Source organism: Rhea americana, unplaced genomic scaffold (assembly GCF_003343005.1).
Source record: "Rhea americana isolate MKP2758 unplaced genomic scaffold, rheAme1 scaffold_26, whole genome shotgun sequence".
NCBI classification, from domain to species: Eukaryota; Metazoa; Chordata; class Aves; order Rheiformes; family Rheidae; genus Rhea; species Rhea americana.
The window spans coordinates 6273968-6298847 of NW_028186379.1; the positions used below are offsets into that span (position 1 = coordinate 6273968).

General features: G+C 38.0%; 1 protein-coding gene across 4 annotated transcripts in view; it reads left to right on the forward strand.

Annotated features, from left to right (window-relative positions):
* OSBPL3 (oxysterol binding protein like 3) overlaps nt 1-13048 on the forward strand; it is a 78976-nt gene extending 65928 nt beyond the window's left edge. For all 4 annotated transcript variants that reach the window (XM_085307578.1, XM_085307580.1, XM_085307579.1 and 1 more), the window contains 7 exons: nt 677-740; nt 4201-4279; nt 6248-6392; nt 7737-7881; nt 8572-8698; nt 9235-9357; nt 11094-13048. In XM_085307578.1, coding sequence (XP_085163704.1) covers nt 677-740; nt 4201-4279; nt 6248-6392; nt 7737-7881; nt 8572-8698; nt 9235-9357; nt 11094-11190 — 780 coding nt within the window. In that variant the 3' untranslated portion in view covers nt 11191-13048. The remainder of the gene's footprint in view (nt 1-676; nt 741-4200; nt 4280-6247; nt 6393-7736; nt 7882-8571; nt 8699-9234; nt 9358-11093) is intronic.
* Nucleotides 13049-24880: the final 11832 nt, after the last annotated feature.

The window sequence follows — 24880 nt, forward strand, 5'->3', positions numbered from 1 at the left end:
GCTTCTGCCTTAAGCAGTCACTTATTCATTTGCTATTTTCTTTTAATAGTCTGCTTTGTATTTTTGTTTTTTTACAATTCTTGCTTTGCTGTTTTGGTGGTTGCCCTTATTCATGTATGTGTTATTACCCAAAGCTGATCCAAATGCTTAAAGTTCCAGACTAGAAAAAAATGTCATATGCTGCTATCATAGCAGTACTTGATACTGGATGGAATTTTGTGGTCCAATTTCTCCACCCTTGGCCCTCTCAGAGATACTGAGCACTGTCCCTCCCTCCCATAGGCAGAGGGATTTTGTGGTTATTTATCGTACAAAAGAAATGGCCCTTTTTTTACTTCTGTGWGTTTACAGTGCAGCTTCTATTAGTATATGAATGGGGCCCTAAGGCTAGATATAATCATCTCATTTGAGACAACGTACAAATAAATTATCACTTGAACAAAATAGACCTTTTTAAAATAAGTACTTCACATACTTCTTAGTGCATGTGAACTTCTTCAGCCTCAGTACCTTATTAATCTTATTGGCTCCCCCTTCAGGATACAACTGCAAAAGGAAAGTAAGTGTTCAAATTTTAAATGCTATATATGAAAAACAAAGGAAAAAAACAAAAACAAATGATTGTTCAAGTGTTAATATGGCTGTCTTTTCTTCTCCTTTCATATTTTGCCATTAGGTCAGTCACCATCCACCCATTTCTGCATGCCATGCTGAATCTGCGAATTTTGCTGTTTGGCAAGGTAACTCTTCAGTCCATCTTTTACTTTTATAGTCTTAATAGTTTCATTGTATGTCAACTATAAAATATCTAGAAGCTGGGAACAGGTGAAGTTTCCTAACTGCTTAAATCATATCAGAACCATTCTAAGAAATCCTAGCCTTTACTTACCGGCATGCTTTTTGCCTGGATTTTTTGCCATTACAAATATTGTGAGTCTTTCGTAACATTAAGTAATCATTGTTTTCATGCACAAATATCTGTATTCCTTGAACTCTTCAGAAATATTTTCTTTGCAGTTTTTCTCTTTTGTTTGCTAAAGAAGAGTTGCACCTCATCCTATTTTTTAAGGAAAAAAAAAAGGCAAGCCTAAAAACCTAGAATAGAGTTTGAAAAACTGCTAGTTAAATCTTGAGCCCTGGCAGGTACTGCAGTCCTGTTTTGAAAATGATTTCCCCAAAAATGCATAAAGGGGACAAATAACATTTACTGTGACTTTCTCCTTTAGCAATATTACAGTATGGTAAGATTTTTGTGCTGATGGACTACTAACATTAAGTCTTAAAAAAAAAAAAAAAAAAAAGTTCATTTGAGGTGTTTGCTCAACACTGGTGAAGATGTCAGCCAGCTACCATATCCATGTGGTTAGATATTTTTAGAGTGTTTACAGAACATAACTATGCCTTTTAATGGACTTTAAATCCTTCGGCCAGAGTTTCATGAATTCACAATGTAGCTGTGTTATAACCTATAACTCTGTTACAGTTGACTCTGYTCACTTGATTATAGTTACTGTGAATGGATGGAGCTATGCTGAACAGAAATCAGACCTCTCTTAGTCTGAATTTCKTTATTCAGCATAATTCTCTACTCTGTAAAATACAGGACTGGAAAGGCTTATTCTTGATCAAAAAGTAGAAATGACCAAAAATTTACTCAGTAACTGAATACTATATATATAAGCCTATCTTAATAAAAAATAGAGACTGATTTATTTATTAACAGGTCTTGAAAACTGTAATCGGATACAGATTATTATTATTATTTTAATGTACATATTAGAGAACAAGGCTCTTCTCTAAAGAGAATCTAAGCAAGGAGAGTGAGAATCTGAGGCTGCTCCTGATGCACCAGGAGACTGAGTCAGGCTGCAGCAGTTCTTTCTTAAAAAAAAAAAAAAAAAATTAAATTTTAATATTAAAAAAAAAAAAAAAAAAAAAAAAAAAAAAAAAGGCAGCTAGCTGAGCTTGTGGAAGGCATAGACGGTGTGATTATTTTTCAGTGTAAATGCAATTTGTAAATGCTGTGTGGCCCTTGCTATAGGGCTATCTTACCTTAGATTCGAAAAATTAGCATTAAGTTAATTCTAAATGTAGCTTGTCAGTGAGGCAAGTTCTTTCTGGGTRCAAATATCTTTTTGCTTGCCATACAGTATCATCTAATGAAAAGAAGTCAGACCTCAGCTACATTGCCAGAGGTGCAAAATTTCTACCTTGCCTTGCTGTGTCTGGGAATGCTGCAGGGTAGAGTTCAGAGATCAGATTTGTATGCTCTGTAATTTTAAGMAGCTGTACTGTACTTAAATGAAAGGCTCTTGGGATTCAGACGTTCTRTTGTTTCTGAAGAAATTAAATGCAATTTATACTTACGTTTGTCTTCAATAAAATACTTTTGTGGGGGTTATTTCTCCTTTTCCTGATAATGCTGTCATCCCATCACATGCTAACCTTAGTTCCTCTGTCTCAGCATTCAGAAATCTCTTGATGATCTCTAGCGAGCCAGAAGACTGGGTTCTGACAGGGGCAGTTATTTTGGAAACTGTTTTTTGTTCCTTGTGAAACTGACACTATTTTTTGCAGTACTCACTTGCAGAAGAGGAGTATGGATACATGAACAATAGAAATTTAAAATAGAAAGTTCCATCTATTTACAGTATCTACACCTGAATTGGTCTGGACATGGTTTTGAAATAAGTGTTCACTCTTTTTCTTTTTTTTAGCTGTCCCAAAATTTTTGAATAACCAAGTTCTGCAGTGGTTCCCTAGGTGCTTCCAGTGTACTGATCACTGTGTGGCAGACTTGCCATTTCTGAGAGCGTAGAACATAACGCAGTCTGCTGCAGTTCAGCAGTTTGATCCTCTGTGGTGTACGTGTGTGTTGTCTTGGCCTCTCTTATTGCCTGGTGGTAGATAYTTGGAGAATGTTGACCTGCTCTTTATTCTATGTTGAAATAGTTAATGGAGCTTAGTATTTACTGATTTTAGTCTTGCGCTTGCCCTTTCTTTTCTATCCACTATAGAAGAGAAAGCTAGTAGAGAATTTGGCATAATGCCTTCGTTGTCAAGGTTGTCAAGACCTCTTATTGTGCAATATAGGAATCGCAATCAAATTTCTTTCACCAAAGATGCTAACATAGCATAAACCTGCCAAACTAAATGAAAGGTCCTTTTCTGAAAGGATAAGAAAAGAATAATTTTTCTATTAGGAATTCTCCYCTATGTCCCATTCCATCACCTTTGCAACGGTATGCAGCTTAGTGGCTCAGCCCTGTCACTGTCACGTACTATGAAGGTGCGTCCTCTCCTAACTGCAATTCGAGCAGGCATGTCGCAGCCAGAGTAACAGCTTCCTCAGTTGCATGGAACACGGTGTGTTTGTTTTCCTTATCTATTAGTACTAGCATCTTTCTGAAGCTAGAGATGAATTCTTCCCTCATTCTCAGATTAGACGGGGAACAGAATTGGAGTTCCTAGCGTCTAACGCAGCAAGGATGCCATCCTTGGCATCCCAGGCTCTGAAGTTGCTATGAAAGTTACTGCCTGATTGTTTAGCCCGATTTAAGTATACCCCTGGTGTCATGTTTCTCTGCCCATGTTTATTTCACTTCCAGGTGTTCTGATATCTTAATAAACTCCTCCATAAATTTGCCTAAACTTGAGTGGCTATTTCTTCATTTTTCTCTTCTGAAGAAAATGACATGAGACTTGAACAGCTCTTTCTGTAATTCAAAACATTTTAAAAGGGCAGTTACACTTCCAAGGGAAATTGGACTAAAATCCTCTCCAGTTTGTGCCCTTTGAATCATTCTCTTGCTTCTTTATTGCAGATGTTTTTAGGTAGTATACTTTTCTATCTGAAATTCTGCTTTTGCTCTTGGAAATGTCTGCATTCATTCACTAGCACTATTGAATTGCAGATGAATGTATAGTGCCTGTAAATAGCTTATTCAAATTCCACTCTTTTGAACAAGTTTTTAACAGAAGTGTCTTTTCTTATACTTTTGATGCTTTTTTTTAATAACCAGTAATGTAATGAAAAAACATGCAACTATTTAAAGGTCTGTAGCATTACTTTGATTTATTATGTTGTAATTTGTTATTTTACATTTTCTTGAAGATGAAATGGATCACAGAAATAGATTGATTCACCTGTGCTGATGACTAAACATGGCTTTTTATCCCTCCACCCTGCTCTTCTTTCAGATGTAAGATGGAAAAACAAATTCTGGGGAAAGTCCATGGAAATTGTTCCAGTTGGTACAACACATGTAACTCTGCCAGCGTAAGTGGTGCAATAGCACATTCCTGTATACACACATGCGCACACAAACTACTTTTACCCAAATAAGAACAAGCTGTACAGTGCTGTATTAGACCTTTGGAAGAATAAGTGATTATGAAATTCTTCCCCCCAGCTTTACTTTAACTGTAGCATTAACTCTTCCAAAGGTTAAAAATAAAAGATAAAATAAAAACTATTCCTCTTGGATCTCTTGACAAGTTGATGCTTTGGCTCAGTACAGTTGAATTTCAAGCTACATTAACCTTATGTGGAAATATTGCATGGTAGAGGAAGGTATCAGTTCTTTCTCTATGTTTTTTTTTTAACTACCTAGAACAGGCAGAGAGCTCTGTAGAAGAGAAACAGTCTTTGTGCCTGTATTTGTTCAGTGCCTGACACTATGGGGTCCTGGTCTGTGGCTGATGCTGATAGCAGTTTTTCATCCAATGATAATGGCTATAAGTGATCAATAACACCAGTAGCATATCTGGTGGTTTTTTTTTTTAATCAAAGGAAGCAAGCATCCAATATAGTAAAGTGTTGAATACAGTCTTTCTTTGAACACTGCAGATATTTATTTTTATATACTGAATTGTCAGAGTGTTCATTATAGATCAAACAATTAAAATCTCTTAAAATTTGCCCTATGTCCATCATGTTTGCAGAGACAGAGTTCTAAAGTTTGAGTAGTGTTCCAGTTAAACCTGTTTTCCAAAGAGGGTCTAAAAATTTGATTGTTTTGCCATCTACACAAAAAAAATACAAGAACCCAACTGATCAGTCAAACTAAACGTGCTTTTTTTTCTAAGTGGATAAAATAGAATGAGTGGTGTATAAAAGATATATTATTGATAGTGGTTAGCATAAACTGAGGAGTGAAAGATCTCTAGGATCTGAATGAAGGTTCAGAGGCAAACTAGCTAATGGATCAGGGCCCATGGTGGGCTGACAAACTGCAGTGTTTTCTGTGATGCATGTAGTCTGTGTGTGCTGCTTTGTATACCTGTGGGAAAAGCATCTGCTCTAGAATTGACTACAAAAAAGGCTCTGTCTACTGAGGCTAGGCAGAAATGAAGCATCAGTATTAAGGCTAATTTTGGAGCATATACAGTATTATTAATGTGCATAATAGAGCATGTGGACTGCAAGTAGGAGCGGGAGAACAAGTTCCTGTGGGTAAATTGGCAGCCTGTCTGCTAGTCCACAGGAGCTGTCCTTTCACATGCTCTTACAATGCACTAAGTGAGAATGAGTATTTAAGGGGAGGTAGGTAAAGTTTCTAATGGTCTTATGGAATGTGTGCTGATAAACACATTCCTATGAGCTAAGGGCAGTTGCTGTAAGGAAACTGGTGTTCTACCAGTTTACCTGTTTTCATGACAGGTAAGGTAAAAGGTAGACAGACTTTGAGCTTCTATATAGCTCTTTTGTAAGAACATCTACTTTTTTAATGAAAGACAAAATGTTGTATTACGATCAGTATTTCTATTGTTCATCTCTTCCTGTTTGCTCTCTTCAAGCACACAGCTGCATCTCAAGCTGACGAGAGCTTTTGCTCTTGACTGGAGCGTGCACATAGAGTCAGCCTCAAGGGCTTGAGCCAAGCTCATTGTAGTCAAAGAGACTCATGTTGACTCCAAAGGCCCATATGCTCACGATATGACCTAGGACTATGTAACAGACTGGGGAATTGGGCATTTTCGCCAGCAGAACGTATTAGAATGATTACTTTTGGAAACTTAAACTCATAAAGAGAGGCAGAGAAACTGAATTAAATACTATAGTTTATAGCAGAAGTAAAAAGAGGTTTCTGTGAGGAAGGATTTAAATGGACAAGAACAGTGAGACACTCGAAAAATTTGGGGTATTATTATTATTAATGTAGAATTCCTTGTAGATCTTTTCCTAAGCTAATGTGCTAATTTAAACATGGCATGAGATTTCTCTCTTGTATGTAATTTCTTCCAGTTTTGGAGACCATTATGAGTGGAACAAGGTGACATCTTGCATCCATAACATCTTAAGTGGGCAAAGATGGATTGAACACTATGGAGAGATCATCATCAAAAATCTTAATAATGAAACTTGTCACTGCAAACTGACTTTCGTAAAGGTGACTTCCAGTAACTACAGCAATGTTGGCAATGCCCTTTCTAACAGGCACAGCACTGGGTGGATGCTGTCTGCTGAAGCAGAGTACAACTACTTAAAAGCTGTGTTTTCTTATAGCTCTCCTATAGTTACTTCTGATTCTTTGAGAGACTTTAATGCTGAAGGAACTGCAGCTTACTAGGTAGAGCCAGGCAAGAAAGAAAAGCAACAGCTTTCTCAGGTGATTCCACTCAAGGTGTTGATAAGGAGGGGAAAGAAAGAAATATCATCAAACACCTGTATTTGTGTTTGACTGGAGAGATAGGCACAAGGTGTCTACTAGCAGGACCACATAGACCACATGCCTCTGTTAATGGAGTGATATAYGCTCTAGATGCATTTGTCCAGCAGCTGTAAAACCGGCTCTTGCACAGGTGCTAACAGGGAGCCTATGCTCTTTTCTGTTCCTCTTCATATACCTGAAGGAGCTTAACTGAAGGATTTTGTAGTTGTTCAAAATTTACTCTTCGGTACCAGGCATCAGACATGACGTTCTGAAGAAATTCCCTTGAAAACTGAAATTAAAATGAGGTTGGCAGTAGACTAAATGACTTCTTCCTGATGCCAAAATTTCTCACCTGAAAAATAGTGTAGCACAGCAGGTTAGGAGGCTTGTTTTCCAAATCAGATTGCTGGAGCAAAGCTGTGCTTTTTATAGCTTATGTCTGTGTGGTCTGCTTCTAAGTACTTCAGCATACACCTGCAGCATGGCATGCTCAGCAGCAGAAGGGAAGTTAATTTTTGAACAGTTCCTTATTACTTATTTGCTTTACTGAATGTTTTTGCTTTCTAGCAATCATTGAAGTGATTCTTTTTCTTCAAATACTTACTTGAATGTGCTGTAATGTTTTTGCAGAGTTGCAGTGGATGTTTAAGTTCAAATTTTAAAGATTGAGAGGCTGCAGATACTCCTTTGATGTTATAAATTGGCTGAAGTGCAGATTACTTTGAGTATCAGTTCCTTCACAGTAGTTCTCCCTCCTCCTCTTCAAATCTGAAAAGAATGTAGATAAATAAGTTGGGAACTGATGTTTTCTGTCACTGGGAAAATTTGAAAGTTTGCTATGCTTCATCCAGTACTGCCCCTAAAAAGGCAAACAAAATAGATATGTTCGTCAACATTAGTATTGTAATATGCTGATCAGTAATACTAAGAGTAGTTCTCTGTACATGGTACCGTAATTCACACACAAAGGAGTAGTTTTAATTTCAGAAAAACAGGCTACATCAAGGTGCTACTCACATAATCAAATCATTCACGCTTAGTCTTATGTACATTTTTTCCTCTTGTTCTTCTTAATTCTAGGCAAAATACTGGAATCCAAATGCACATGAGATTGAAGGCAGTGTTGTGGATAAAACTGGGAAAATTGTGCATCGAATTTTTGGGAAATGGCATGAAAGTTTATACTGCGGGACTTCCTCCTCTTCGAACTGCATATGGAGAGCAAGTTAGTGATCAGTGTGGTTGATGTACAAAATTTAAAATCTGCTTGAGAATAAACTTGCTATCAGTTTTTGTCTTATTTATTAGGCCTCAATTTCTTATTTCTATGTGGAAAAATAGATTTTTGTCACGCATTTAATACGTAGGCCAGAAGAATAAACCATTTAACTTAACCAGTAATACTGAGATAACTTCATCCCATGTCTTTCTGCATTTTCTCCATTCTCCCTTGGTTGAGGATATCATTTTCACCTTTGTATATGAAAGGTGTATTGAGAAGTGCAAAAAAAGGGGGGATGGGGTACTTTATTTTGTAGAGGACTGCAGCTGATTTATTGTATTAAACATTGGAGAATACCCCACAAAGCTCAACTCCATAACGTGAGCCATATCTGAACTTCACCCAAAGCCATAGTTGTTTGTCTACTGTAGTTTGAAAAGGCACTGGGGTAGTACTTCATCATAGTTTTGCTGTAGTTCAACTGAGAACAGAAGTCTGTTTTGATGTAGTGCATCAGAGCAGACTTTCTCTTTTGTCACAACACTATTAAATACTTCTTATTGCCCCAAAATCAAGATCCTGGCTCAAAGAGATGAACAAAGTGATAGAGGGGAAGTTTTGGAAGATTCCTTCTAAAGATGAAAGCATTTAATTGGAATTCTGTGTGTGTTTTTTTTCCCCCCCACCCTRTAGATCCAATGCCTAAAGATTATGAACAGTGGTATGGATTTACTCAATTTGCATTAGAGTTAAATGAACTGGACCCACAAACTAGACCATTGTTACCATCTACTGATACACGTTTTAGGCCAGACCAAAGGTAAGAAGCTTTTCTTCATCACATCTTCCTCAAATATTTTTTTATACTTCTGTACACTCACTTTACCTCAAGCTCAGACTATCCTGAGTAGATACTTGCAGTGTTTCCATCTCTGTATTAATGTGCATCTGAAATGGACATTTTAATCACTTACCAAAGCTGGTCTTCTCTGTACGGATCAATATTTTCAAGAATTGCTTTTTGGATGTCTCAGTTTCTAGACAACGGTCTTCTAAAAGGTGTTAAATCTTTTCAGATAGTGGCTCTYTAGCATACCATGTTTGACTAGCCAAAAACTGAGGAAGCTGAAATTCCTTTCTACAGTAGAATTTTTACTGTTTCTAACTTTAGAGGAAAAGAATCTAATATAAATTTACTTTGAGCTTGTCATGTGAGTTGTCTGCAGATGTTGTTTACTTTTCAAATAATATGAACTATCTGCCGTAAAAGCGAGATTCTGGAGCTCCAGGGGACCTGACAGAGGTGGGGGAGTGAAGGGAAGCACCAGTCGTGTCTTATCACTGTTGGTGCTACAGGTTTCTAGAAGAAGGGAATATCGAAGCAGCTGAAATGCAAAAGCAGAGGATTGAGCAACTACAGAGAGAACGACGGAAAGTTCTGGAAGAAAACAATCTGGAGCATCAGCCTAGATTTTTCAGGTACTATATAATGATTTGTGTGTACTATCATGCATTAAAATTTTGTATTATAGTTCTGGTTCTAAATTGTGACAGAGTAGGCTCCAATTTTTTCAGGGTTTTTTTTTTTACTTTTTTTTTTTAAATAACTTGGCAATGTAAACACTTCAAACTTGGTTAAAACTAAGAATTATATGTTGCCCTTTTACTAGTGCATCCCTGAATTTCTCTTTAACTTTTGCCTTGAAGGCAAATGGGATTTGGTTTAAGCTTGAATTAGCCTGGGCATATGATAATGTAGCATCTTTCTTTCCTCCAGGCAAGGTGAAGTGGACGAATTTAGCTTAATTACCTTTGCTGAACTCCCACTGAATTCTGTGAGATTGCCTTGTGCAGCAGTTTGCAGAATGCAGCTTTTCATTTCCAAGACTATTTTTGAATGTGATCTCCCTTATGTAATGAGAAGAGAATTATGATTTAGAGGACACTTTATTTTTTCCTGTTGTAAATGAATTAATGTTTGAAGAGGGTTTCAACCATTGAAAGGTGAAAGTAAATGCTAGTGAGCATGTGGGTTTTAGCCCTCCAGTTTCTCTGTTTGGGATCTAATGAGAGACTGGGAGACGAGATGAATGAGTCTATGTATCACAGTTAACAGACCTGGGATCTTACTTTTTTCTGGGTAGACAGATGCTGTACTTCTGAGGAGAAGGACTCTGAGATGCACAGAAATGTTTTAAATGGATGCAAAGAGGAAATAACTGAGAACCACTAATCTAGAACTCTCTTTGTTTTGTGCCCCTCCAAAAAGTGTTTAAAAAAAAAAAAAAAAAAAAAAAAAACTTGCTATAAATTTACATCAAGACCATGGAACAACTTAGGTCTTTTGGTATGCGGAGCTGGTGAGCTAACTCACCACAGCTACTTAGTAGAAGCAAACTCTGCTTTCAGCAGACTAAAAGGGTAGGAGAGAAGCAAAGTCCAATGCTGTATAACTGTATATTCACAATAAGGATAGAAGAATGTTTTTTGGAAAGAGAGATTTTTTGCTGTAGATCTAAATAGAATAAACCCTTCTAGTTACTACGTGTCAAAAGTGTCACCTAGTGCTAGAGTAGATATGAATTATACATTTTCCTTTTGATTACAGTGATTTCTGTATTCTGTAAATCATAAGCTTGATATACTTAAAAAGATAATTTGATGTTGCACCAAAAATATGGCACACCAGATTAAAAGCAGACGGTTTCCTTYAGGGTAAAGTACCTAGTGCAATAGCCCTACTCTTTTACTGAGAACTGTAAGGCTTTCTTTATGCAATGAAGATGATGAGCTTCTTTGGAGAGGAAGGAGGAGACTTTTGGATTCAGTCTCAGTCAGGACAGAAATACGGATCATTCAGGTTTTAAAAAGGCGCAGGAATGCCATTCTTACCGAAGTTTCCAATAAACTGCCTGTTGGCATTTGAAACCCAGAAAAAAATCTTTGACTGTAGTTTAAAGCGCTAAGCACTGACAAGTCAAAGTGAAAGTGAGCGTTTATCTCAACTGAACACTAGGCTAGTGATGTGCCTCTCCAAGGCCCAGTGCAGGCATAACCAGTTTGGTCTCCCAAGCTGTATTGCCTCATTTGAATGCTGTGTCAAGTTGTGCTGTGCCTAGTTCAAGGGGGATCTATGCGTAGTGTGGGATGTGTTAACAGCACGTGCCAAGAACATGCCAGCATTACATCTGGGAAATTTGTTTAATCTTTGATAGGAAATCCAGAGATGACTGCTGGGTGAGCAATGGAACCTACATGGACCTTAGGGAAGAACCTGGTTTTTCCAAACTGGACAATCCTGTCCTCTGGTGAAAGAGGAACCAAGTGAAGATACTGTGTTGTGTTCTAAGATCTGACTTAAAAGAAGTATATATAAAACATAAGTATATATAAAAATGTATATATATTATATATATTTACACACATACATATAACTTATGTGTGTAGGGGTGTATGTGTGCAAGTGTGCATATCTCCAGACTTGTGCTTAATTTAGAATCTGATACTGCATTTGTTTTCTCTACTCTGACTATTGCAATGATTGTTTGAATGTATAATACCCTAACTTCTTTTTATAAACTATTTAATAAATATTACTGAATGTTAATGACTAGAAGGAAAAGAGGACCTTTTACACTACTTTTTCCAATGCATAATAATGTCAGTTCTGAGTTAACTTATGCCTTACTGAATTGCACTGGAGACAATAACATCAGCATCTCCTAGCTCTGCTGAGAGAAAAGGGAGTGGAAGCCTTAGTAACTCAAACTGCAGGCAGGCTACCACAGCTTCAGAGTAGTGCAGCTGTCTCTGCACTAGTCAAAATTGCTGAAACAGATATTTTCAGTTGGTGCTGGAATCTGAGTACAATCCTTTGTTCCCTGTGGAAAAGATTTAAATAAGCTTGTGTTTTTATCACCTTTCGTACTAGCATTATGGGAGAGGTAGTTCTGAGCTGCTTATGTCAGTGATTCTACTGCCTTACACATAAACTGTGCCCGGCTAAATGTAGTGCTAGAAATTCAGGAATCGCCAAAATTTTCCACTAGAAGTCTTCAGATTTATAGCCCCMAACAGGGCAAAAGGAGATCTTTTCTTATATAATGCTTGAGCACTGAATAGATGAAGAAGCGCTCTCTTTTTTCCAGTAAGTAAAATCTATACAGAGCATGAAATCCTGTGCTTCCATAGCTTCATTTGTTTTTATTAAACTAAAAATTGCAGCCGTAAGACTTTTTAAAGACTAAGCAAACTGATTGTTTTAAGCTAGAATTTTTTTCACAGTATTTTGATATTTTCTACCTCTTAAGAAATAAACAACATATTTAAGATCTTATATTAAAAAAGACCATCTGCCTTATAGAGAAATGTATGGAATCTTTGATCATCTTCTGTCTGTTATGTTCAGATAAATATTCAAGTGTCTTGCACTAAATTGGTTGAATCTCTTTCCTCTAATTTTCTACATATGGAGAGATTCATAAAATACTAAACAATAGGTCAAAAATACAGCGGGAAACAAATGTAGCAGAAGTTGCACTTTTGAATGAAGATAATGGAGATGGGCAGTGTTCTTGTTTTTCCTTCAAACAGCAATGCTACAGTCATTCATATAATAGAATAATATACATTCCTGCCTATCTGCAGCTCAAGCCTAGCTCATGATTCTTCACGTCTGCTGTACATGTCTGTGACTCTCTGGCAACAAGTTTTCAAGTTTAAAAAATACGTATGTTGTCACCACCAACAATAAGTATCGTTTTTGTTTTTCTTACGTATATCTTGCCACATTAATAATACAGAATAAACCATACCTGTGATAAATGTTTTGCCATGTTTAACTGGCTTGGGACTGGATTAATTGGACATTGTATGGATAAGGGAGCCTCCTAGAGGAACTAGCAGCTTAGAAAAGATTACAACTTATGTTCTGTACTGTTCTTAAAATTAATCCATGTTGTATGCAACATGAAAGAAATGCTATGAATGCTTTTGTTTTAAACCAAATCTGTGATGTTAGATTAGGTACACACACAYTCACACTCTTGCATTTTGCTTCCTGTTACCTTGAAAATACGTTGTCTTAGAAGCAGAGAATTGCTCTGTCACCTTTATTTGCTTTGCCCAGGAATACTGCATCACTATCACTTCTCTCATTTATTACAAAAAANTGAATTCTTTAATTTGTCATTTATAGATTCAACTAAGAGGCCAATAACTTAAAACAATGCAGGGTTCAAGTCAATATGAAGACAAAATTTGACTCCAAAGGAAATTTGAACCTTTGAGGACTGTYTGGCTTTCTGAGGAAACTGGGGATCTCTTCATAGCTTAATCCTTTGTTGTGTTTTATTTTTGTATTAACTATCAGAACTTGGCACAGACATAAGCTGATCTTTATTCTTGCTGTTCGTAATTACCATTTCTACTCAAAACAATATTGACTTAGCAACAGAAGAAGGTAGGGTTTTCTTTTAAAAAAAAATCAGCAAAGGGAGTAAAATTTGTGGAGGAAAATAGGATGCATTAAACTTGTTCATCATCCTGTTTGGCAGCTATTGCTGTTGTTGTCTGGTCTGACTGCTGTTTTATTATTTTCGATATATGAAATGGATTTCTCCATGCACTTTGTTATACGAYCTATTAGTTAATGGCATCCAAAATTAAAGAGTCAAAGGCAAAAATACAAAATTAAAGAATCGTAATGCATTAAAAACTGCAAGTGTTTAACTATTTGGGGTGTTTGAGTTATGATTTTTGAGAACTCAGGCTGGCAGTGTTGCTTTGTATCTTACAGTCTAAATAAGCATCTAAAATGCCTTTCAGTAATGACAAGCTTTGGGCTGGGAAGGGCCTTATATAAACTGCTTTCTTTGGCAACATTCCCAGTTTAGGAAGGGGAAATATTCAGGATTTTACTATCATCTCCAGTATACTAATGCCTGAGATGACTTCAGGGTATTTCTTAGATAGTTGAAGCAAAATCTTTGCCTAAGTAGTAGCTCCTTTTGTAAAACTGTACTACACAACTGCCAACCMGGTGTAACCAGTTGTGAATGATCCTCTGATTCCATGTTTCCAACTCCAGTATAGCTGTCCCTGGTTAATTTTGTATAAAAGTTGGTTTTAACTGCTAAACTTTTGTCAACAGTATGTTAAGAGACAGAAGAAAATTGTTTTATTTCCATATATCTATATACATACACACACACACACACACACACACACACACACACAAATACATCTGTCATTCCAAAACCACAGTATCTTCTACACAGTTATTCTTGGTAAAATAGAAAGTTGTGATAGATTTTTTTTTTAATTCAGACCCTTTTGATGTATTTGTAAGTGTATAATTTACTTCCCAAGATGTTTAGCTGAATGGATCAATCTTTAAATTTCCTGAAGACTGTTGCATGCTGTAACACTCTTATTTGACCACTTCATAAATGTGGTTATTTAACATGATTTCAAGGGGCACAGTTTGAGAACCACTCATTTAGAACTCCATTTTGCTTTGTGCCCCTTCAAAAAGTAAAAACACTCGCTGTAAATTTASATCAAGATCATGGAGTAGCTCAGGCCTTTGGGTGTTAAAGCAATGGATCAATTTTCAAATTATACAGCAAAGAAAGAAAAATTTCCAGGGAAATAGTGCTCATAGAAAGACAAACTCATGTCTACAAATCTGGAAATACATCTGACATTTAATTTCTGATTTTAGTGCATAGGAATTTTGGGGTTATGAAACAGCATAATTTGTATAGGACATTGTTTTCAGTAAGAAAGTGCACTTTAGTGTCTTTAGATTGAGTGGAAGTAGGATGATCCATTAATCATTACATTCCTTTTGTAATCTCTGCTCTTGGAAATGTGTTTTCTGTGTRATATTGCCAGCATTGATCTACTTTTAGACATTTTTTGAAATATAAATCCAATAAAGGAGTTAGGCTCTTTCTACAGAGCTGGGGAAATAAGTATGTCAGAGTAAGAGCCAGAACAGCCAAAATTTGGAGCAGGAAGCGTCCTAGAGAGATCTAATCTCTGATGCTTAGGTAACTGTTCTTGGGATACAGCGTTGACCTGAACAAATTTTATTTGGACCTGAAGCAAGATTGCACTTTCTTTTTTCTTTTATATATATATATTTTTTTTCTCTCTTCATTTACAATAATGGCTGAAGGAAAACTCTGTTCTAATAGCCTTTTAAATGATTGAATCATGTCTGAAATCTCCATAAACATTGTGGCCTCTTTCTGTACCTTTTTCTGACTGAACAGGACCTTGGCAGCTGCCTCCAGCAGCTCTGGTGTCAGTCAGACAACAGCCTGCTAAGGGTAGTGGACCACAGAAATGTGCAGCTACATGTGCTCAATAGGCTCCTAATTAATGTTCTTGGATCTGCATTTGTGCAGATGCTGTATGTCCTATTGTCTAGTCTGCTATTCTACAGGATGAGCTTTTATGGCAGAAAATTTACAGTGTATCTTGTTTTGTTCAGTACAGCTTTATTCTGTACACAAATGACATATACAGGGAGTAAGCTGAAGAGGAATGCAAAACTTGGCCCACAGGGCATATATAATAAAAAGGATGAAAACCAGCTTCTCCATGTAGCTGAATACACCTTGCAAGTGCTGGAGTTGGCTGGTGCTAATCAAAGGAGTGAAGTTAAAATAGTTTCTTGCAGTTGARTATGTTTTCATTCATGGATTAAATATTCCTACTATAAATAAATTTCCCARTATTAACTAACTCATCTTTCTATTTTCTAGCTACTGGTGGGTGCAGCTTACTTCAGCAGCAGTGAGCTCATAAAAGCACGCAAATGTTACCGACTTATCTGTTGAAACTTAGTAAGTGCTATAACTTGTCACCAAATACATTATTGCATCTCACAGTCTGTAGATACTGTTTTTGCTGCAGCTTTTGAAAGCAATAAGAGAAGTTTTCCCTATAAATGGTTGCCATGTTAAAAAAAATGGTTCTTTTTTTATATATAAATTGTGGATTTGATGTTTTGTTGTATATAACAAAACTGTACAAAGCTTCCAAGAACATTTTGGAGATTTAGCCAGAAAAGTTGATGAGCTCCTTCAGCTCTACATCTTTGAGGTGSTTGCAGTATTTGGTATCCCTGAATACCGAAACATAAAAATTTGTATTTATGTTAAGTGTTTAACTACTACTAGTATTGGAAAAACATATCACATGTAGAGGTATTAACATATGCAAAGCTGCTAAATGCTGAATTTGCTATTTGTTTGGATAGGATTATTGAATTCAGGATTAAGGAAGGTATCTTGTGTGTTACAATAATCATGTGACTTTCAAATTTTTGAGCATACTRTTTATGTAGTCAAGATCATTCTTGTTTTCTGCTTCACTTTAAAAACTTGTAATAACGCAGCACCTTGATGCACAATTTACAACTTGATTTTTTTTTTTTACCCTCTCTGTAATCAATTTAGTTGGATGTTAATAAATTACACTTGCAAAAGGTCATAGAACACCCTGGCTTTTTCCCAGGGGTTGAAAGCATCTTTCTTCAAAGGTTGTTGGTGACAGCAGAAACAAGTCTAGCTGYTGTAGTCATCTGTGATTTTTACACTTGCCAAAATGGCAAGTCTGAAAGAGCTTCTATCTGTTAGAAGCCTTACTTATCCCTTTCATAATCTGTCCAGGCATTAACTTCTGCAATTTTCCAGTTGTTTACCAATTACCTGTACACAGTCTACAGCACTGCTACGCCAGACAGCGGTGGCAGGGAAAAGGGTAAGCTAATGCAATTTGTTTACACCCACAGCCTGATTCTTCAAAGCAATTCTAGCAGCCAGATATGCAGCATAAATGTTACGCTTTAGTGAGAAAGTGGACACCACAGATGACATGTTCTGCATTAAAAAAAAAAAAAAAAAAGGCTTTTAAAAAGAAAGCTGATATTTATTGTATAGAATAAATAGCTCGGAAGGAAACTGTACCAATGTGGAGTTTTCTTCCTTAGGCAGACTGATTCAGCATAACTGCCAGATCTGATCAGACTATGCCTCTGATCCCACCATATGTCTGTAAGATGCAATATGCAGGCAGAAGGATCAATCAGGATCTTGAAAAATGTGGGCGTAAAGTGAATGTAACTCCTCACCAACCTGTAATTCTGACTGCAGCTCTGCAGCACTTCCCAAACCCARTATGTACAAGTGTTAGTGAGAGGAAGCTTGGAAGCTCCAGGAAGAACTGGGAAAATTACAGCAATAAATCTGTTACCAAACACGGTATCTTCAGTTATTGTATTTAGCAGAGTAAGTATAAAGGCCAAAAGAGCGTTTATTGTGACAAAAAGAGCTTTTATAGTGGGCAAGGATCGTCTCCTGCTTTGTGAAATCTAGCCATTCTGATTTGTGTTTGGGTTAAGTTTGGAATTTGCTGATGATGTCAGTGGGAATCATTTCATTACTGATTAATGTCATAGAGATCTATTGTGCTTCAACAGGAACCTGGAACAGCTAGCATTCAGTTCAAGTCACCAGAAAAAAGCAGCCTACAGAARCAGTAGTATTTTTCATATTTATAGAAGGGAAAGGGCAAAAGGATTCTCATTCTTGGTGCCCAGATCATAAATACCTAGGGCAACAGCACCTAACCTTATAGACAAGTGGGAATGGGGTTGTCTCTTGCAATTGCCCATGGAGCTAAGAACATACCAACTACCCGCAGCAAGGTCAGTGCTATGCAGGCAAACTGGGCTGTTCCTAACCTGCAGAATATGAGTTAAACCTTGCTCATACAGACCTTACATCTGATCTGTGTTTAAGCTCAGCTGTCTGTTCACTTACAGTAATCTTTAAGTCAGTCCTTACTGCATAATGATTCAAAGCACCATAGTGTGAGGAGAAACATCGACAGCTGAGCAACACTTGTTCTGCACAGTAACTTTCACATCTTGGCTTCTCCTTTTTTTTTTTTTTTTTTTTTTTTTTTTTTTTTTTTTTTTTTTTTTTTTTTTTTTTTTTTTTTTTTTTTTTTTTTTGTGTGTGTTTTACATTTCTTTCATCTTGCAAACAGTGCTCTGCATACTGAATTTGTTGATTTTAACTTAGACCCCTCTAGTACAGCAGATACATAAGAATTTGCAGGTTTAATTTGCAAACTTGGTTTAAGTTTGTACATGGCATTGAAAGCTGGCCAGATACCACATCTATGTGTAAACCATGATTTGGTAAATCAACATTGCTGTGGTGAGCTGAGTGTGACTCTGATGCCTAAGTTAACTGAGAATTTGACTCTGGGTTCATCAATGTAAGTTTTTACAGACTATTCAATAATAAATTCCTGGAAGAGAAATCGTTTTACAAAAGGATCAGCTGAAACTTCCGTCTGTGACTCAATAGGCTTCAGGAATGATTTGGCTTTTTCTAACTTAAGATGTTTCTTGAAGATTTCTCTTGAAGATTTTGTTTAAGCTGATGTTTCAGTTGCTATTTTATCAAGACTGACTGTTCAAATTTGAAAACACAATTTTTTTGCAAAGTTAACAATGCTTTTTCTTTAATAAAAATACAATAAAAATTACTTCCCTAAAAAAAATGGTGAGAAATTTGTAATTCTACTTTACATAAAAAAAGCCATGGCAAAGACTGCAGTAAAGCTGTTTAGAATTACTGCAGCGCATGCCTTGAAAAATCTTTTCCTTCTTAGATTTTATGAGGCCATCTCCGCAATGACTAGATTGCTGCCTACAGCAAGGAAGATTATGTAGATTTATCAATAGATGAGAACCTGTCTAATAGCTCAGAGAGAGATTTACTGTTTTGTTTACTCTTAGGTTTGTTATAATTTTTCAACTGTTGTCAAACCAAAGATGGAGTTAAGTCAAGAGATTGTCCCACTTGTATTCATTGTTTGATACCTGCACTTCAGTCAATAAAACAAATCTTCTGAAAGCAATGAAAGCTATATGGTAGCTAAATAGGTTCTGTGGATGAAAAAAACAGATTTCCTATGAAGTTCAAAAATACTGCATCATATCCTTCTGCAAGAGAAATTTCCACTGCAAACTTTGCTAAGAAAGAGCACTACAAGTAGCCCAATTAGACCAAGCTTGATATAAACAGAAGCTCATCCGACTGAGTTCTCAGTGTACCAAAGAATGGTGAGCCTAGCCCATCCTTAATCAGTGCCCTGTTCTCATTTTGGAGAGAGTAAAATTTCAACCAAAGTTGACAGAGGGCAGAGAACTCAAGGATGTAATATTTTTAAATGTTTTGTGGACATCAGAAACTGGGAGAGGAATGAAATCCTGATTGTGCCACAGCACTACGAGCTGCACTGAGATGTTAGGTCTAAATGCCTCATAGAAAACTGTATCCAGCCACAAGGCTTCCTAACATTCACGCTCATGTGACTGCTTTGTTYTCTGACACTGGCCCCAATATAAATGTTAACAGGAATTACCTTCTTTGAAATGATGCGAGGGTGAGGGGCACAAGTGAGAGGGATGGGTACATATGTTGAAATAAATTTTCTGGTATTGAAGCATACAGTCAGGAGGTTCTTGCCAAAAACAGTTTCATGCTTTGCCATTGCTGATTGCTCTTTATTTATATATTAATACTTCCTCTCAGGACCCAGCTGGTCTTACCTTTCTTAAAAGCTGCATCACTCACACTGTGGTGTGTCAGCATTGGTGACTCCAGCCAGTAGCTGGAGAAACCAAGCAAGCCCCAGCTCAAGCTGACAGAGACTAGTCCTGTCAAAGGACATGCATTTTCATCTCCCAGTTGCAGAGGGTGATAGCAGCAGCAAGAAAGCCRTCCTCTCAACTTACTTGCATCATCTGTTAGAGATTCACCCAAATCAATGCATTATCCAGACAAACAAGGGCAGTTTAAGGAGTGAGGACACAAGTTTTGGTCCTATGATGGAGTACATACAATAGGCTTCTGTTAAGATACAGCCCAACACTTTGTTTTGTATTTTGAGTGTTTTCCCAGCATAACAAAGCCTTAGTCTGTACATGCAGCTACAATATAGCAAGTATCAGTAACTGGGACTTGTGTGACGTTAGTCCTAATCCCCAMCTACTACAGATCTGCTGGCTACCACCGGGGTGTGCTGGTTTTGCTCCAGGAAGTCACGGCCTTTTACACCTACCAATCTGTTTCTGACCCACAACATGCTGTTTATGGTATCTTGCTGTCTTTCTGGGCAACACTGCTGCAAAATGTACAAGGAACTTGAACTACCCATACAATTAGTGGCCCACGCAGTCTTTAGCTGCTTGCCAACCCTTGCTCCTTGTTTCAGAAATCTGGCTGTGGTACTGTGGTTTTTTACACTCTGCTTCCCTGCAGAGGCAGAAAGCTAAGTACGTTCCTAGTCCTGCGTCTGTAAGCCAACAGTGAAAGCRAGAGCCTTCACCAGGGGCCTTGGCTTGCCCTTTGCTGGTAATCAGCCTTGCAGATCCTTGGGAGCCATCGGTTCCTTCTCCCTCTGCAGCCTCTTTACTGCATCCACTGCTGGCGTGGCCTGCCTCAGAGCTCTCTACACCAAATCCTCAATTTCTGTTTCTGTGAGTAATTTAAAAAYGCATCTATTTTATTTTCTTTAGGGAGCCCTTCAGTTTGCTCTGGAACAGGAATTCCAGTTGTCATTCAGTTCAAAAGGAGAAATTGAGCTGACAGTAAACAAACAAAGGGAACAGGGGTTAAGGAGTTGCAAAATAGCTAGGAAATACAACAAGAGCCACAAAGCCCAAAAGGGAGACACAAATTCCATTTAAAATCATCATAAAGCTATCACTACAAATATTGCTGAGGATGAAAGCATTCATCTAGTGTTGTTCAATGAAATATTAATGTTAGCTTTTGAACATTTTGCAAGATTTGACCAAGGCTGTGCTCCAGTTCTGTATTAGTGTAATACAAACATCATTAGACCTGCTGACTTGTAWGGAATTGCAATCAAATGCTGCAGACTCTTTGGAGAATGTTGCCCAAATAATGTGTTCCCACAGCTGGATACTGAGTGAGTTTCAAGGTGCTTGTGCATATACATCCATTCAGAGGCTGCAAGAACTATGTGAACCAACATAAATATTGGGATTTGATCAGAGGTATTTTCCTTCCAGTCATCTTTCCTCTCTACAGGCAGCCTCAGTCACAGGTCCTTTTCCATAGATCACTTAGTTTCTCCTGTTTCGCCAATTTTGTCCTATTTTTTCTATTTGTTCTTTGGCTTTGTTTTCCACCCCCGGGCCTTTATCTTTAAGGTTGTCAGTGGTGACATATAAATAACAAAATCAATACTAACTATACTCATTTTAGGATCACATCTATGCTACTGATCTTAATCTGTAACAGTAGAATAATTATAACTTAAAATATAATGTATTAAATCAATGCATGTTACATAATAATTGACAATCAGTTCTACCTAGCTGCCATAGTGTACAACACTACGTACAACAAAAACTGTACAACAAAACTTTAAATAGTGCTATGTGCTGTGTACAATTRTATTTTAAAAATCACCATAATGCTAAGTCTGAAAGGCATATGCATACAGAGATACAAAAATGAAGGACTTCATTTTTGGAGGCCTTTGTTTCCCCGGGTTCAGTGGCAGGTAACCTGTGTTTACAATCCTTTTCAAAAACAAATTCTGATGTTTCTTATTTTAATATAGTTGATCATTTGCCTTCATAGGTATTGTTCCAACTGCTCAAGAATCAAAGATTTAGATAAGAAAAGAAAAATTAAGACAAATAGTGAGTGTTTCACTTAAAATTTTATTAGTCATGTATTTTTTTATGTTTTTGTAGTCTAATGTGGAATAATATGCTTTTAAAATAATTGTGTTTATATAGGACCTAAATAAATGTTTTAGGCTCTTAAGCAGTATTTGATAGCCATTCCTTTTGGTTTATTTATGATAAAGTCCTACTACTGAATAGCTTGAACAACATAGCAGCCAGCTGGTCTTTGATAAAACATTAATGAGACCAGATGGTTCATAATAAACTATTACAGAAGAAGACCTTGAAGACATGCAAGAAACATTATCTTTCTCTTAAGTCTACATTTATCATATTGCAAAAGAAATAAAAGAAAGTTCTGTCTACATTTTAACGTTGGAAGCATTTAGTTCATGCAGCTTCACGTAAACTGTCTCCCTTATTATTATGGGAGACATAGCTAGATGATTCCTTAGGTAACCACAATCTGTTAGAAATGAAGGGTCAATGAAGCCTACTCTTGCTGACAATTATCTTAAAATCACAGGAAAAGCAGAAAATAATCACAAGATTTTCAGAGGAAGATCTTCAGAAACTTAGGGCAGCCCTACAATTGCAGGGKTAAGAGAGCTCTTACAGTGACAGAGGGGAGCCCTCCGCCATAAATTATTTGCTACAGAAAGGTAAATATTGTACCATTTCCACCCCCCATGCCAACATGAATACTCCAGATACCAAAAACTGAGTTACAATTAACACGCCGTATTTAATTACAGTTATCGTGTCTATCTCCCTCGTTCTTCTCTCAGTATTGCACTCTCTGGCTGTCTCTTTCAATGGATTAAAACATCCATTCATGAACAGCACTCTTTTCTTCTCATATTGGTCCCTAAAGGTAGCAGAGATGCATCTGACAATAAAATACATCTCCTCTAAATAGTGACTAAACAAATTTCACAGACAGTATCTTCCAATGCTTACAGGTGTTATCTTCTCATCTGCTTCCTCAAGAGCTTTCTGGACAGAAGCTCACAAGAACAGGTAGAGAAATGTAGAAAAAYGGCTTTCTGGTCATTCTGAGCTCAAACAGTCTTTTCTGGCTTACCATGCCCATCCACTCATCTCCTAAGCAGAATTCAGTAACTTGCTGTTTGTTAAGCATGTGACTAACTGCTGGCACTTTGGAAGGGCTGATGACAGCCACAACAGCGGGAGAGTGAGAAAGCTGTTGTTTGCAACAGGAAATATTTAGGAGGACTGAATGGTTATAAGCTAAAACTGCACAATATGCCACCAAAACAAGAGGTGAATTTTAAAGTGAAATGTAAATGAAGTTGGTTAGTTGTTTTGAAAGAAACAAAAACTGCTCTTGCAAAAGGGAAAGGAGAAAGAAAGAAGTTCATTCATTTGCTGGTTATTTGGCTCATGATGCTGGACACCTTTAAAAAGAAACTTTGCTCCCCCAGTACCCTTCTTTACAAAATGGAAGYCCAAAATAGTCTCCCACTTTCTTCTGCTCATTTCCTCCACAGGACTGAAGCCAGCAGACCCTTTTCCAGCCACTRTGAGGGCTCTCACAGTGCAGTGACAACAGGGTGTTTTGAACACCCTCCTGCCATCTCAATACACAGGCTGAATTACAGTGAGCACTTTCTAGCAAGGCTGGATGCAGCCTGAAAGAAGTCAGTGGTGGCTACCAGGTGTTACATACCATTAATACTGCTGTCAATATTGACACTATGAAGGCAGTTAGAAACGCTTTCCAGAGAGAGAGAGASAAAAGATAGCTATTAAGGAAATTCTCTTTTAAAAATAGACAATTTTATACTTAGATCCAATCCCAATGATTAATAAGGCTGGCTTATTAAAAATTAATGCACAACACTTGCAGGCTGTGAAGGCCTTTTCMCTAGGTGGTAGGAATAACCGTTCTGCAATGCTGACATCTGGCGGTGGACTGCTCAAGGATTTCATGGAGCTCAGTATCACGTCAAAGGAATTTCACACAAGGATATTTAAGGGACATACTGTTACTGATTTTTTTTCCCTTTCACACTACTATGCTTTCTGTTCTACATGTCACTACTTACAGGCAGCAYGTATTACTCATTTTTTAAGTTGTGTCTCTTTCAGTTCTTGTGTAGATTACCTCATTTTGTTAACTTGCTTAGAAGAGGTAGCCAGCCAGCAGTGAAGTCAGTTTGTCACACAGGCAGAAGTTCCTGCTTTTCTCTTTCTGCCCTTGCTACGAGACTCCTTTCTAATGCACTTATAGTTCATGCCCCAACTCAGGAGAGTCAGTGCAAGACAGGCAGATCCCTACCTAGACCATGCTCACAGTGCATGTCCCCAGTGTCATCTTCTCCCAGCTTCCCAGTCAGTCCTGAAAAAACTGTGCTGTGAGCTTTAACTCTGCAATACACCTCAAGAGCATGTATTTCTACCGTGACTCAAGGTGGAGAATCAATCCTTCACTTTTTCCAATGATATTTCCACCACAGGCATCCTTTATTTGGTGTATACCTGACAGGCAGCAACCTCCTCAAACTCACTAGCAAGTTTTACTGTTTSTATGTCTCCTCCCTCCCCAGCGAGTATTTCCACGGCAGAGTGGTTCAGGGCACCTTCCCGGCTTGATTTTCTCAGAACATGCTTTAGCAGACACTTCCACTGGAAATGAATCACGCACTGCCACTCCTTAGGGCAAAAGACAAGATCGCTGACTAAACATGCCTGCGAACGGGCCACTGCAGAAGATTACTGCTGGAGCTAGCGATTCTGCACCTGGGATCCGACCCTAAAAAGACACGGACCCAACACTTGCAGCTCTCTGGTTCTCTCTCAGGATGCGGCTCTAAGCACAGAGGTTTTATGTTTTAGTTGTATTTTCATTTGTAAGGGAGAATTTGTCTTGGAGACGCCCGTCGAGGCCAGTGCAGCAGCACAGGCTGGGCTGCCGTCCGACCTGATGGGATTGAGCCGGGCAAAAAAATCACCACAGCCTCATCCTGCCCACGAAAATGTCACCCCACGCCGCCCAGCCGCCCACCGTGTCGGCCACCCCCCGCTTCCGCTGCCCTCAAGCCCCGGGAAGGCGAGGTCGGTCGGCGCGGGGCGGGCAAGAGGCAGAACCGGCGCTAGGGTGGGGAGCGCGGGCGGAGAAGCAGCCGCCACACCGCGAGCCCCGCCACCCGCCTGGCCGCAAAATGGCGGCGGCCCCTCGGCGCGCCCGGCGGCGCCCGACACGCCCCGCGGCGAGGTGGGCGG